The sequence below is a fragment of the Entelurus aequoreus genome, linkage group LG22 (genome assembly GCF_033978785.1).
Source record: "Entelurus aequoreus isolate RoL-2023_Sb linkage group LG22, RoL_Eaeq_v1.1, whole genome shotgun sequence".
NCBI classification, from domain to species: domain Eukaryota; kingdom Metazoa; phylum Chordata; class Actinopteri; order Syngnathiformes; family Syngnathidae; genus Entelurus; species Entelurus aequoreus.
In genome coordinates, this window is record NC_084752.1 from 20,890,983 (window position 1) to 20,906,835 (window position 15,853).

Here is a 15,853-nt window from a genome sequence, read left to right on the forward strand (position 1 = left end):
GATGACAGTATATATCTGATAGTATATAGCTGTATCATGAATCAATTTAAGTGGACCCCGACTTAAACAAGTTGAAAAACGTATTCGGGTGTTACCATTTAGTGGTCAATTGTACGGAATATGTACTTCACTGTGCAACCTACTAATACAAGTCTCAATCAATCAATCAATTGTGGTTATGGCGGTCATTTACGTTAAAGAAGTAGTTTGACATGTAGTACTTCGGTATCAGGGAGGTGTAGCGGATTTTATAGACTAGGTTCAGTGCAAGTTGTTTTACTCTGTCCTCCACCCTGAGCCAGCCCACTTTGGAGAAGTGGGTAGGAGTGAGGTGGAATCTGGGGTGGAGGTCTAGAAGTAATCTGACTAGATTGTTCTGGGATGTTTGGAGTTCAGATTTGAGGGTTTTGGAGGTGCTAGGGTACCAGGAGGTGCATGTGTAATCGAAAAAGTGTTGAACGAGAGTTCCCGCTAGAATCCTCATGGTGCTTTTGTTGACCGGAGAGGAGATTCTATAGAGAAATCTCGTTCGTTGGTTGCCATTTTGTCACAGGAAAGATTAGCCTCTAGAATGGAACCTAGGTAGGTGACCTCATCTTTCCTGGTGATAACAATGTCACCCACTTTTATAGTGAAGTCATTGACTTTCTTAAGGTTGATGTAGGACCCAAACAGGATGGAATCCGTTTTACCCAAGTGTATGGATAGCTGTTGTCAGCGAGCCAGGTGCAAGTTCTACATGACCGCACATGGTTAAAAAAAAAGCCAGAATTAGCCAGAAGGCTAGTTTTCATCTGTAGTCATGATGTAAAAAAGCAGTAAAATTACAATTTAAAAGAAAAAGAAAAGAAAGAGAGAAAATTTTAAAAAAGCACACAATAGAATTTAACATATTGTTTACAACGTCACCCCTGGTGTTTTGATTGTAAATGATTAAAAAGTGACGTAAAAAGCCATAAAACAGAAGTACAGATGCATATTATGTGTTATACTCAATCTCCGAGGGATTTGTGAGACCAGACCAACTGGTGAATCCGTATTGAAAGCTGGAAGTGGTCATGAGACGCTTGGCCCCGGTGAGAGTGATTGACAGGAAGAATTGACCACTCAGCAAAGGGTATTTTTCATGACGCACAGCCCACCTCCGTAATCGGCCAATCAGCATGCAGCAGGGGGCCGGGCTTCGGCAAGAGGCTAGCAACAGTTGCCCCGGTGAAGGCGAGGCGCCATAGTCACGGTAGTCCTGGCGACAAGAACCAAGCAACGGGAGTCAACAACAACCCTAATGTAAGGGGGAAACTTAGGACTAAAACGCCAATATCGGGGGGAAAAAAGCAAAGGTGAACGATTAAATTCTGATTTTGAAATGAATGTATGCTCTCCAAAGTTGCCCGCGGGATTTATTTGTGCCGCGTGAAAGCGGCCGAGCGTGTCACTGATGAAAGTGGTTGCTCGCTTCTCGCGTGCGCAGGCGGTTGTTATGGCGATGTCACAGATCTCTGATAGGAGCACAAGATGGCGGGTGTGTTCTAATGATTAGGACTCCGGTACTTTTCTCCACGGCGGGCGTCACGTTAGCCCGCGTTGCGCGACACGTAACTTCGAACGCCACGGAAGTTTACACGTTTCACGTCGTGTTGCGCGCCGTGGCGGAAGGTGTACACACAAGCTAGCACGGGACGCTAGCCGAAAGCTAGCTACTATTATTGGCTGCTAGCAGCGAAGCTATCATATCGCGAACTCCGCACAAACACATAAAATCAACCACTTAAAGCGAGTATGTGCTTAATAATGTCAAAATTTGGAAGTGGCGAGTTGGATATTTCTTTACGCAACTTGAGAAAAGTTTTTCGTTTTGACATTGTGGACACTCGGCGAGCTTGGTGGTCATCCGTGCGCCGCGTATACCGAGTGGGAACTTACACTGCCACGCAGGAGTGGCTTATCTTCCGGTGGGACGGTCCAAAGTCCAATAATTCATATGGGCATCAAGCCCCACTCGCTACGGTGATAAGATAATAGTAACCATAATGGGTGTAACTATTCGACGGCGTGGCGCAGTTGGGAGAGCAACCTGAGGGTTCCTGGTTCGATCCCCACCTTCAACCAACCTCGTCACGTCCGTTGTGTCCTTGAGCAAGGCACTTCACCCTTGCTCCTGATGGGCCGTGGTTAGGGCCTTGCATGTGTGAATGTGGAAATAGTGTCAAAGCGCTTTGAGTACCTTGAAGGTTTTGATTGATTGATTGGAACTTTTATTAGTAGATTGCACAGTTCAGGACCTTAGTCAGTTCACCATACCTAAATGGTAACACCCGAATAAGTTTTTCAACTTGTTTAAGTCGGGGTCCACGTAATCAATTCATGGTACAAATATATACTATCTAGAGATAAATGCTTTAAAATGTAATATCGGAAATTATCGGTATTGGTTTTTTATTATCGATATCGTTTGTTTTGTTTTTGTTTTTTTATTAAATCAACATAAAAAACACAAGTACACTTACAATTAGTGCACCAACCCAAAAAACCTCCCTCCCCATTTACACTCATCCTCATCCACACTCATTCACACAAAAGGGTTGTTTCTTTCTGTTATTAATATTCTGGTTCCTACATTATATATCAATATATATCAATACAGTCTGCAAGGGATACAGTCCGTAAGCACACATGAGTGTGCGTGCTGCTGGTCCACTAATAGTACTAACCTTTAACAGTTAATTTTACTCATTTTCATTACTTACTAGTTTCTATGTAACTGTTTTTATATTGTTTTACTTTCTTTTTTATTCAAGAAAATGTTTTTAATTTATTTATCTTATTTTATTTTATTAATTTTTTAAAAAGGACCTTATCTTCACCATACCTGGTTGTCCAAACTGTATATATCGGTATCGGTTGATATCGGTAATTAAGAGTTGGACAATATCGGATATCAGCAAAAAGCCATTATCGGACATCCCTAATACTATCATCATAATACAGTCATCACACAAGTTAATCATCAGAGTATATACATTGAATTATTTACATTATTTACAATCCGGGGGGTGGGATGAGGAGGGTTTGGTTGATAACAGCACTTCAGTCATCAACAATTGCATCATCAGAGAAATGGGCATTGAAACAGTGTAGGTCTGACTTGGTAGGATATGTACAGCGAGCAGAGAACATAGTGAGTTCAGATAGCATAAGAACAAGTATATACATTAAATGATAAATAAATTAACATTAGAAATACATTTGATTATTTACATTTGGTTATTTACAATCCGGGGAGGTGGGATGTGGAAGGGGGAGGGTGTTAATCAAGGGTTGAAGTTGCCTGGTGGTGTTGTTTTAGTGCGGTTTTGAAGGAGGATAGAGATGCACTTTCTTTTATACCTGTTGGGAGTGCATTCCATATTGATGTGGCATAGAAGGAGAATGAGTTTAGACCTTTGTTAGATCGGAAGGTAGTTAGGTAGAGAAGAGTTATACAAGTATAACCCATTTACCATTTCATCATTGATCAGGCGGTACGATCGGAATAAAACTGGACTCACTGGTGACGGTGGCAGAGAAGAGTGAAGTGAAGTGAATTACATTTATATAGCGCTTTTTTCTCAAGTGACTCAAAGCGCTTTACATAGTGAAACCCAATATCTAAGTTACATTTAAACCAGTGTGGGTGGCACTGGGAGCAGGTGGGTAAAGTGTCTTGCCCAAGGACACAACGGCAGTGACTAGGATGGCGGAAGCGGGGATCGAACCTGCAACCCTCAAGTTGCTGGCACGGCCGCTCTACCAACCGAGCTATACCGTCCCTGGACTGTGGAAAAACTACTGAGCATCATGGATGATGCCAGTCACCCTCTGCATACCGTTAACAGTAGCCAGAGCACCTGTTCAGTGCTAGACTGCTTCACCCCACTTGAAAACTCCTTTGTCCCACACACCATCAGACTGTACAACTCCTCTCTGTGGGAGAGAGGGGGGCACTAGGATGACAGGGGATGCAAAATAATAACAATACTGAAATAAATTGCAACAAAAAACTGCAATTTAACAGTGCAATGCATTTTCATAACATGGTCACTACTGCCTAGTTTCTCTTGTTTTATTCTTATTTTTACTGTTTTAGTTTAATTGTTGCTTTTTATTTTTATTCTTATTGTAATATTTTCAATTTTATTTCCATTTATACCCCCATTATTTACTTTTTAAATTCGATCTCAATTCTGTACACTGCTACTGGAATTTTTATTTTCCTGAGGGAACTCTCCTGAAGGAATCAATAAAGTTCTATCCATCTATCTATCTATCGATCATTTAACGGTTTTAACCCATTTATTCGTTTTAACAACGATTCGATTCAGAATTGGTTGTTGCTGATATGATTCAGGGACGATATACATATATATTTTTAATAGTGATACCAAAGACTATAAAAATGGGACCCATTACCTCCGCTTGGCACTCAGCATCAAGGGTTGGAATTGGGGGTTAAATCACCAAAATGATTCCCGGGCGCGGCCACCGCTGCTGCTCACTGCTCCCCTCACCTCTCAGGGGGTGAACAAGGGGATGGGTCAAATGCAGAGGTTAATTTCACCACATTTAGTGTGTGACAATCATTGGTACTTTAACTTTAAAATGATACGATTCAGTGAGTTGAAATCGATTTAGTAACTTTTAGCAAAACTATTCAAGCAGTGTACAGTTTACATGTCACCTGCCATGCTTCAATGATAGGACTGGAAAATGTATTTCCGGTAACATTTCGTGAGGTTCTATTTTTGTGTGCTAGACCCAAGCAGGAAAGTCTCAAAAAAATTGCATAGCTGTTGAAAAGACCCACTTCCTCCTATGTGACACAGAGACACACACACACACACACACACACACACACACACACACACACACACACACACACTGAGGTCCATGTGGCAATAACATACAAGTAAATGAATACGCTGCAAAGACATGTTTATAGCTATTCACCATTGAGAACAGTCTCCCTCTTTTTAACTACAGAATTAGTGCCTCAAAGCATTGGTTGCCATGGCGACTTCTGGATACTCGGAAGACCTCCAGCCTCAGCAGACCAACACAGTAACCATAGCAACACCGGCTGCCACCACACCCTCATCCGCCAAGACATCAGCACACTTCCTGGCCGGACTACCACTAACCTCTGGGAGCGTTGCAACAGCAAACCAATCAGCCATGGCCTCCAAAACTGGACAGGATGCACTTTCTTCCCAAGCCCCGCCCACCCAGGCTCAGAGCCAGAAGGCAGCGGTTTTGACGGCTCCCACACAACAGTACATTAGTCCCGAGATCCAACACACTGTGGCCCAGAAGAGTAATGGTCAGAGCACATCACCCCAGTACATCATTGTGACAGTTACAGGTGAGTGACTTGCACCTGACACAAACAAATACAAACATTCTCATGGGCTAGCTCACGCAATCATTTAGAGCAGTGGTACCCAACCTTTTTGTAACTGCGGACCGGTCAACGCTTGAAAATTTGTCCCACGGACCGGGGGGGTTTTTTGGGTTGGTGCACTAATTGTAAGTGTATCTTTTGTTTTTTATGTTGATTTAATTTTTTTTAAAAAACAACTTTATTTTTTATTTTTTTATTTCTTGTGCGGCCCGGTACCAATCGATCCACGGACCGGTACCGGGCCATGGCCCGGTGGTTGGGGACCACCGATTTAGAGCATGTGACAGGTAGGCAAGTTTCATGAAGAATATCTTTGCAGCGTAAGCAACACATCTGATCATAGTTGGTTTGGCACGTTATTGTTTTGGAAAGGGATATATTTATTTTTAAAATATGATAGTTGTGTATAGTGTTAATAATGTACTAAACCATCTTACTCCTTACCGATCATTACCTCTTATTTGTTTGTTTTAACACACCTTTCCTTTTGACACAGTAAAACAGTAACCAGACGGACAAAAGGAGCGCAATTACACTAAAAATACAAAACCAATGTTCACCAAACTTTGTAGAGAGGTAGAGCATTGGCTGGGGAAAAAAATAAATAAAACATTTGGGAGAATATCTTTATTCAACAGAGCAAAGACAGGGCTACACCAAATAAAAACAAACATTACACAACTCCACATTTATTATAATGTAGGTGGCGAATCCATTACATTTTAGTGAGGACCTGTAGAAACGTACGTTTTAAACATTTTACCACAGTTTATTTATTTATTTATTTGACAGGGACAGTACAATTAAACATTGATACCCATAGGTAACCCATGTCAAAGTACATAAGACTTCTAGCCACAGTTTGAGTCACTGTGGCATCAAAAAAATAGCTCACTCACTCCAAGAACAATAGTGGCTGTTTGTCATCCTCCATGAACCAGGAAGTAGCCAGCTTACTAACAAACAGTTGGACTACCAAACACCATCATTTCAGGGTTTCCCCTACATTGCCAAGATGCCTGTGGTGGTGGGGGCGTGGTTAATAGGACATCATAACTTTATTTGCTATGATGCAATATCGTTTGCTCTATTTTTTATCGTTTTGCACTTTTTTTAAATATAATTGTTGCTGCTTATTTTACAGTGTACTTGGTTGTGAATTGTTTTTCTCCAATCCTTTTAGTCACTCTTTCTTTATCAAAAACGACCAGCAACAAATCTATTATCTATTTCTGGTGTTATTGTAGTCTGTATTCGTGTTTAGAGACTCTTTACTTCTGTCGCTGCTGGGAGCCTTTCTCTCCTTAAAAGCCGCCAGAGTCATCTTAAATTTTGAAGATCGCTGTTCACGGGTATATCTCCGATACATTAAAATATGTCCACTTGGCGGACATGCTGCCTCTGATCCAGACAACCCAGTATGTATTGCTAACGTCATCACAACATTCGGTTTCGGAAGCACTGTTCTGGTGATTAAAGTATGTCTTTCTTCAGCGGCCAAAGTTTCGGTACATCACTAGTCAATAAGGCGAAAATAATAAACTATATAAGTATATATATCCATTCATACTGTAACTACCTGCTGGTGTTAATGTGTATGTTAGTGTGTGATGATGTAAATTTTTCCAATGGTCTGTGAACACACTGTCGGCAGAGAATGAGGAAGTGTTTTTGTGTGTTTGGGAGGGAAGCACGGAGACGTGTGTGCATGGAGGAAATACTTGTTGGAATTGGGCCTGTTGTTAGCATTCAATTGGCAATAACTGCTTAAAAGAACATAAGACTTTGTGTGGACGCTACAATGCAATATATTATTTTGTTTTGTTTACACGTAAAAAAAACAACCTAATTTTTAAGTTGTGGCGGCTAATATGTTGCTGTAGCGCACTGCCACAATCAAATACATTAAGGGGAAACCCTTAATTGTTTGTTTTTTAAAGTCTTGTTAAAGGGGTCATATCATGATTTTTATTCAATTTTTAAAACAATTAATTTTGGTCTACATAAAATGTATTGATGGTTCTTTAATCAAAATTTTGCATAGATTTAGCTGTAAAGACCTATTTTTAAGCAACTTTTGGACTGCCTCTAAAACAGTTGTTTTGAGAGGCGAAGTTGTTAGATGCAAACGAAGCCCTCCTCACCACGCCTCCTCACGCTGACTGGGCTTTCGTCCCTGCCTCGGCAGTCTTGTTTTATGGAATATGGACACCAGTGTTTGCCACCAGCCATTTAATTTTTACTTGACTTTCACTACAACACAACATCCCATTCACTACAACACAACATCCCAGGTGATATAGCGAGACCAGAGGCTCACCGTGGTTTGTTGTAGGAACCAAGGAGCAGACGATGCGGCGGACAGAAAAAGGAAGCCCGGCTGCAAATCTGGTACTATAAACTGGCTAAGGTTTAACTTCTCTCTCCAGTGCTAAATCCTGGAAATATACATGTGTATATTGACAGTAAAAGGATTTTATATTCTCTATCATTTAATACTTTGACCACTTGTAAACAATAAAAGCTTGAGCCGGCTATACAGTAAACTACGCTATGAGCCACATCGCAAATGTAATAACAGATTGTAATACTAACTGGTCCATTGCCAAACACACTAGGCATTGATGCAATTCAAAGTAGTTTTTAGGAAAATCATTCTTTATTTTGGCGGTGGACGGTGACACTGTTGTCTTACAGTAGAAGGCTAAGCTAGCTACACAACAACTCGATGCTGATGTATCATTCACACATCTCTAACACACTGTTATTACTTACCGTTTCTTTAGCCACATATACATGGACAGCATTTATTTAATCTGATCATCATTTGGATTATAATGTTACTGTGTACTTGGACCCTGAAAAAATTATCTGATTATGATATGCATTTTCATGCGTCACACCTTAAATCAGAATACTTTACGTTGACATCTGCAGAACCATTGGCTTTGTGCATTTCTGCTTGGCCGACGTTATCTTGTCTTTATGTTACACAATTTTATGTGTATGTGTCTGAGGCTAGCAGTTAGCACTTGGATTAGCTGTAAAGTTGTAAATAAAACAGCTCGTTAAGACGACAAGTGGATCCCTTCTTTTATTGTTGCATCAACACACTCCTGACCATATTGTTGTTTTTGCTACCGGTACTCTCATTTTAAAGCAACAAACTCAACAGCATATAACGCTACTTCCGTACATGTTGAATGGGGGGGGGGAGACAACAGCAAGACAATCGCTTCATTCCGAGACTATTAAATTTAGTTCCCGCTCCACCACCAAAGTACTGTATAACTGACATCAAAGACAGCACAGTAAGGATAATTGTAACCCGAATGTTGGAAGATGAGTTTCCATGTGCTACAGTCCGAATGATTTTCGGTGAAACAAAACAAATATACCGCATCCCACTTATACAGCTTTGTCCCACTCCCAATGTGAATGGGACATGTTTCACATATTTGGTAATATTTATTGCCAAATATATGTGTTTTATGTTGCACGATTGCACCAAGAAAAATTCCTAGTTTGTGAACCCGTTCTCAAACAATGGCAATAAAAACTATTCTGATTCTGATTCTGATTATAAAAAGTAAATTCACACTTTTGACTGAAACAATGCTGATGCATCAATTTTGTCACAGCTTAAGTCCACCATATAAACACCGTGTTATCTGCTTCTGGGACTTTGGAAACATTTTCGGCCACTCGCATGAGCAGCGCTACCTGAACATGTCAGACGGTGACTCGACGCACGAAGGAGCAACATTGAAAGACGAATTAAAAAAATATACACGTCGAGACTCCATCGATAATTGTATATTTGGGTTAAATATCGCCAAAAATTTATTTCTCTATATTTTGTCACACCCCTAGTGCTGTATGAGTTGTCAGATTTTATATCTTCTTTTTCTTGACTCAGCACTCTCAGTAAAGTGTAGACCTCACAAGGCTGAATTCTTGACAATATTGGAAAAGAACAGTAGCGTGTGTAGAGTGAGAGAGGAAGACAATGCAATCTGATGAATATAGTTTTCTAGGCTACTTTGTTCCCAATCTGCTGGATCCAATGCAGCTTTTTGCTCTTGCTAGAAAGGTGGTGTAATGACGTGGGCCATTAAATATCATCAATTCAAAGTTACTTACAAAAAAGTCTGTTTCCATGGCAACTACTGTGTACCCGGTGAGTAGTGTCTTGTTATGAGGTTGAAAATGAATGTATCCCAGTGCTCCTTAAAAGTGTGCACAGTCAACCCAAAAACTAATCCTAAATGTCAAAGAATGAAGTTGGCATTTCGAAAATCAGCTCTTAACCAAAAGAGAATGTGGACTTAGTCTTGTGTTTGCCTGGGTGTTTATTTTAGGGAGGTCTATTAGTAGATATTTTTGCCTGCTAGTATCAAGTAACAACAGCGTACTCTCACCCACAAGTCACAAGTGAGGGTAGGGGATGGGCAGCCTTGTCCGTGTACTAATGAGAAGGCCTGATAAATCATTGTAATATCTGCGCTTATTTAAAGGGAGCATTGATTCAAGCAGATTATCTCATTACAGCTAATGCATTAGCCAAATTGCTGCAATCATTCACAACAGATAGTCATTTAAGTATATCCATGAATCCAAACACGTTTGATAGGATACTAGGCTATTTATATAATTTCAGACTTGCATGCTAAACACGCACCTTAAAATGTTTGTCTTGTTTTAACAAACTGACTCATAAATGATTCAAAGTAGATGTAGATTATTCATGATTCATGTAGATGATTCAAATGTATCTTTTGAATTGGAGTTAGATGAGAGCACACACACAAACCTATATATTTTAACACAACTTATATCTGTATGTTTGTTTCTGTTGTTGACAAGAACAGGGCCTTGAACGATAAATAGTCAACTCATATCTCATGATCTGTATACAGCTGTGTTTTCATTTCAGATATATTGACAGGTTAAAAGCAGCAGAAGGTCTATCACATCTGTCAGCCATTCACTGAGAAGAGTAGTAGCAGAGAGAGTCCATTGGGTGATACAATCACTGTCCTCACAGGAAAGGTGTTAAGGTTTGTTCCACGAGTCACAAAGCAGCCCTCTTCAATAAGTGGGTGTAGTCAGGGGTCTTAGAGTGCGACATCTAGTGGTAACACGTGGTACATGTTTTTAAACTATTATAGACCACTAGCAACTTTTTGCATTTGACTTGAGTAAAGTGTGGCACCACTAGATATATGACTGGTTGAAGTCGGAGAATCACAGTAGTACAAAGTTTAGTCAAAGAAGGGAATAATTAGCGTAAAAGGCTAGAAGGAAGTGCGTTTGAGCCTCTGCTCCACACATCCTCTCTTTGAACTGTATCCAATACCCCACTTCATGTGTTTTGTGCCCTTCTCGCATTTGATGTGCATGTTTACAAAATGGAGGGATTTCTCTCCATCTGGGGAGATTAACTGTCCAAAGCGGCCCTTCCGTACACAAGATACTGTATAAGGCAGGGAGGAAGGTTATGGTATGTTCACTGCCCCTTTCTCCTTAGCTCAGCAAACAATATGTTCTGTAGTGGCTTTTATTTCAACTTTGATGCTGTGGCCCGTAAGTACTGATTTGTGTGCATGCTTGGTCTTTAACTTGAGACCTTCTGATTCCATTCTCTCCCCTTTGTTTGGTGGCCAGAGGGTTCTGTTCACTCCAATGACAGTCGATCAGACTCCAGCTCGCCTGCCCCAGGTGTGTCTACACAGGTGGTCCAGCCAGTGCAGACCACCCCCCAGGTAAGCAGTACTATCTCCGAGCAGGCTCATCAGTATTTCCCAATCAATGTTTCATTGCATTTTTTAATTTGAAACACATTGTAATACAAAAATAATCTCAATAAGATAATTTCAGACATAATAGCTCATATAAAAAAACTAAATAATCATGCAGAGAATATGAGAATATTTATGAGGCATAATTACCTCATAAATTGAAATTAAATTATCTTGTACACTGCATAACTTCTCCAATTATGCATAAATCAAATAATATGATTGTAAATGTTGTTATGAATACATTTTAAAACTTAATGATAGACACCTTTGTGTACATGAAATGTTTACTGTGTGTAAAATATATTAATTTACTGAATAAGCAGATGCTTCAGCCTATACCTTTTCACTCAAAGAAAAACATGTTCCTTTTACTTTAAAACATATATGTTTAGAATGTATATACATGTGTACTTGACAGGTAAAAAAACACTAAACTAAACCTGATAAATCTTGAGCTCTATAAACGCATTAAATAATCGTTGGAAAAACAACAATATAGATACATACAAACATCCTTACAAGAATATACCAACTTATCATTGCACTAAATTAAGTTTCCCTACTCATTGTTATATCTGTTGACAATATACATTTTTAATTATTATATATATTTATTTAATTATTTATTTATTTTGAAATAATGTGATGTTATCACTTTCTTTCTCATATAGGGATTATTGTGTAATTTCAGTTAATTGGTCCTATTTACAAATGTATTGTTGCTCATGTACGTATTTATGCCAGTGAAGAATAGTGACAGACAGACAGACAAGAGCAATTAAATGTTCTTGCACTAACTAGGTGGCAGGAGGTACATACATTAATTAACCTGCGGATCAACCTGCTTCCATTCAGACATGTCTGGTGGGTGGAGACACTTTGAATTAAAATATGTGTATTGACTTACTAAAGGTTGTGCAACACCGATGTGACGTAAACCTGAAGGTGATGTTTCCTTATGCACCAGCAGAGGTCAGTGTTGCAGGCGGTGTCACAGGCTGGCAAGAGGATCCAGTCCACACCCATCAACAACCTACAGGCTGTGCATATCAACCAGGAGGTAAACATAACACGTTCTTATTAGCGATTAGTCCTTCATCGTCATTATTCTCTTGTAACTCTAAACTTGTTCAAGGATAGATTATCATTTCACCTTACTTTAAACAAATATTATTAAATGTAGCATCATCAACAGAACAGGGCCCTCATGTAACAAGAGTTGTGTGGCCTTCGTACTTCCTAATTAACAAATCATATCTAAAGTAACCATGTTCTTGAGCTCGGCATGGTCTGACCTATCACAAGTCAGTAGGAGGTGCTTCTTTCTTGTGTTTCGAGTGAACAGCGGAGCGATTGTTAGCCTGTCATTGCAGTGTTTTCGAGAACCGAATAAATGCTGAAATAAAGAAAATAAATGGTCGTATGTCCCCCTTCTTTACATATAAATGTAAACCTTTGACATTTAAACATTCCAGCATATCACAAAGGATACGAAATACTTTGACTCTTTGATTACTCAATTTATTAATACAACACAAGAGAGCTTCTTGCGGTAGCAGCCGTCTACGTGACGTGACGTCCTCTTCGGTCTCTGGTGTTGTGACCACCCACTGCTGCTGTGGATTGCCACAGGAACACGTTTTGACAGCTATTGCTTGGATTTTACTGACGTCACATCCGGCTCACGTCCTGCCCATTGAATTTGCGTGGTGGTCAAGCTAGCTCGTTTTCAATGGGTACTAGGCGCCATTTTGCATTTCTCAAATACAAAATGCCCTATGCTTGTGTTGTTTTCGGCTGTACGAATCGTTCAAATCGCGAAACGGATAAACGTTTCTTCAAAGTTCCTCGAGAGGTCATCAAAAAGGGCAGAAGAGGGCAAGATTTTACGAAAACGCTCACACTCCAGTCCAAGGGAGCAGAGTCGAAGAATGCATAAGTTTGCAGTTATCACTTTGTTAAAAGTTTGTTTGATATACTTTTATTATTTCCCATTTAAGTATTATCCTGATATTACCTGCATTTCTTAAGCACATGTTTCAAAAAGCACCAACTAAATAAAAGAAAGTAAATGTGTGCAAAACCTAAGAGTTAAGCTTTTACCGAAGGCAGCAATCATAAATTAAGCTTTCAGCACATACACAATGTTGGCATCTATAGTTATATTTTGATAAAGACAGGGAAAACACGCTACTCCTAAACGGCGCGTGTTACAGCAACAAACATCAGTAGACGCAAAGTTAAATCATGAAATGCAACCTTACTCGAGCAAAAATGATGCAGGAGAGTCTTGATACCAATTTCCTTGACAGCCACACACAAACAAATTGTAGACTTCCATGCTTTTCAAAGTTTCCATCTGTTTTGTCGTGTAGAATGGTGTCTGAAGCACAATAGTTGGGTATGTCTGAGAATGCGGCCGACGCATAATCCTTGAAATATCTCGAAAAATCTTTATTGGGATCTATTCCATTGCAAAGTTACATTTTTTGCTCAAATCCTGCTCTTTGCAGGAATATTTAAGCCTCTTTTGTACTCAGTTTGTGCGCTGCTTGCTGTGCAACAGCCATCTCGGCTTCGTTGACCACCACTGCTTTTCACTTCCGGGAGGAAGTCACGTGTTGGAATACTAGCAATAGGTGGTAAAATGATCACCTAGATAAATTACTAAATTGCATGTCCTCACAAATATTAATACGAAGCGAAAAAGTGAATTTTGGGTCCTGGCCTAAATTTTTTTTACATTGTTAAAATCAAATGTTTGCAAAGCCCAAACAACCACTACTGTGTTTAGCCAAATACACCACAGCCTGTAGTAAATGTGCGTATGTCACCAAAGAATGATCTCATCTTTGCCGTGAAAGAGGGTTTTCGCCAGGTATTTGTGTAACATAAAGCTTGTTACATGAGGAACCAGGTGTCTTAGTAACTAGCCTACTGCTGTTTTCTGCTCATGGCATGAGAAGTACATTTTCTGAACTTTGACAGTACAGTATAGGTATGTTTAGTTTAGTTTAGTTTATTAATGATCCCCATTAGTCTATAGTCATACAGCTACTGTGTTAATGATCTGCCTAACAGGTTCTACAAAATGTGCCTCCCAAATAAACATCTCCACCCAGCTGTTGGCAGCAAAATCCTTTCTCTCGCTTATAGAGCACACACGGCTTTAAATTGTGAACAAATTGGATTGTACATGATCCTATTTATGTTTACTAAACTAAATATGAACAGATTTCATCCTAAAACATTTAACAATGGTCTTTTAGCATAACGATTATGTCTGAAGCCAAATCCTGTGAATCTCCATTAAGAAAGTATTAGTGTAGTTGTCACTCTTGTATTTTTTAATGATTTGTCTCTGTAATGGTGCTGAAGTTTATTGTTGTCGTGTAAGGAGTAAATATGAATTCTTGTGAAGGTGGAGCAGGTGTATTCTGGCCAGGTGCAGTATGTGGACGGAGGAGGCGCCGACGCAGCTTTCAGCACGTCCGCTATGTGAGTTGAAAGAGACTTTGCACAATTTGTACATTATTTTACATGTGCCATTATTTGCCTCTCGCCCTTTCAGTCGTTCAGCCAGCTATTCCTTTTCCGGCTCGCCCCTTTACTCGCAGACCCCTCCCACATCCTCCAACTTCTACGAGGCCACGTCCAGCTCGGAGTCCGACATCAGCGGATCCGCGGCGGTCTCGGGTGCCTCGAGCGGGGGCACCTCAGCGGCAGGAGCCGGCTATGTCATTCAGGGGGCTTACGTGTTGGGAGGAGGGGCAGCGACAGGAGGACAGAGTTACTCCAGTCCTAATTCACGTGCTCCACCAGCCACCGTGAGTACTCCATATATTAGGAGTGTTTATGGCAGGACATAACCGTTATATGGCTGCAGGTGCAGTGGCTGTGTGACAACTACGAGGGGGCGGAAGGGGTGAGTCTACCACGCTGCACCCTCTACTACCACTACCTGCTGCACTGCCAGGAGCAGAAGCTAGAACCAGTCAATGCCGCCTCCTTTGGCAAACTCATCAGATCCGTCTTCATGGGCCTGCGCACTCGAAGGCTCGGGACCCGGTCGGTACACACATGTTAATAATTATTCGACATTCAGTCACGTAACCCTTCACATGCTTGTTTCAGAGGGAACTCCAAGTACCACTACTACGGTCTCAGGATCAAATCGGGCTCCCCTCTGCTTCGACTGATGGATGAACAGCAGCACATGGCAATGCGACAGCAGCCTTTCTCACAGAAGAACAGGTGTATATACGTTTATAAGACAACGCACTAACCCTCAATGTCAGGGCACTCAAACGATTGCAACTGGACTGTTTGGTTTGTCTTAGAAGACGTTTTGCCTCTCAGCTGAGTAGGCTTCATCAGTTCATGCTCATAGACTTAGATTGGTCAGATCTAGTCTAGAGGGGGATTCCGACTATTTTGGACTAGTAGTAGTCGATCCACAGCGAACGTTCTGCCACACAATACCACAATGCCAAAGAGGGGAAATTACACTTCAACGACTGTCGTTGGCATTGACAGTAGGAATGCTCGTTTGCATCAAAACAGTTGTTTTTCTCACTACGATAGGGTGAAACCATCCTTGCCCAGGCACAAC

General features: G+C 40.5%; 1 protein-coding gene across 2 annotated transcripts in view; it reads left to right on the plus strand.

Annotated features, from left to right (window-relative positions):
* The first annotated feature begins 1,193 nt into the window (after positions 1-1,193).
* rfx1b (regulatory factor X, 1b (influences HLA class II expression)) overlaps positions 1,194-15,853 on the plus strand; it is a 22,541-nt gene continuing 7,881 nt past the window's right edge. The window contains exons 1-8 of one of the 2 annotated variants that reach the window (XM_062032511.1): positions 1,194-1,340; positions 5,020-5,398; positions 11,105-11,202; positions 12,209-12,301; positions 14,663-14,739; positions 14,813-15,068; positions 15,128-15,309; positions 15,376-15,495. In XM_062032511.1, the coding sequence (XP_061888495.1) occupies positions 5,047-5,398; positions 11,105-11,202; positions 12,209-12,301; positions 14,663-14,739; positions 14,813-15,068; positions 15,128-15,309; positions 15,376-15,495 (1,178 nt within the window). In that variant the 5' untranslated portion in view covers positions 1,194-1,340; positions 5,020-5,046. The remainder of the gene's footprint in view (positions 1,341-5,019; positions 5,399-11,104; positions 11,203-12,208; positions 12,302-14,662; positions 14,740-14,812; positions 15,069-15,127; positions 15,310-15,375; positions 15,496-15,853) is intronic. The other variant, XM_062032513.1, reaches the window with a different exon arrangement.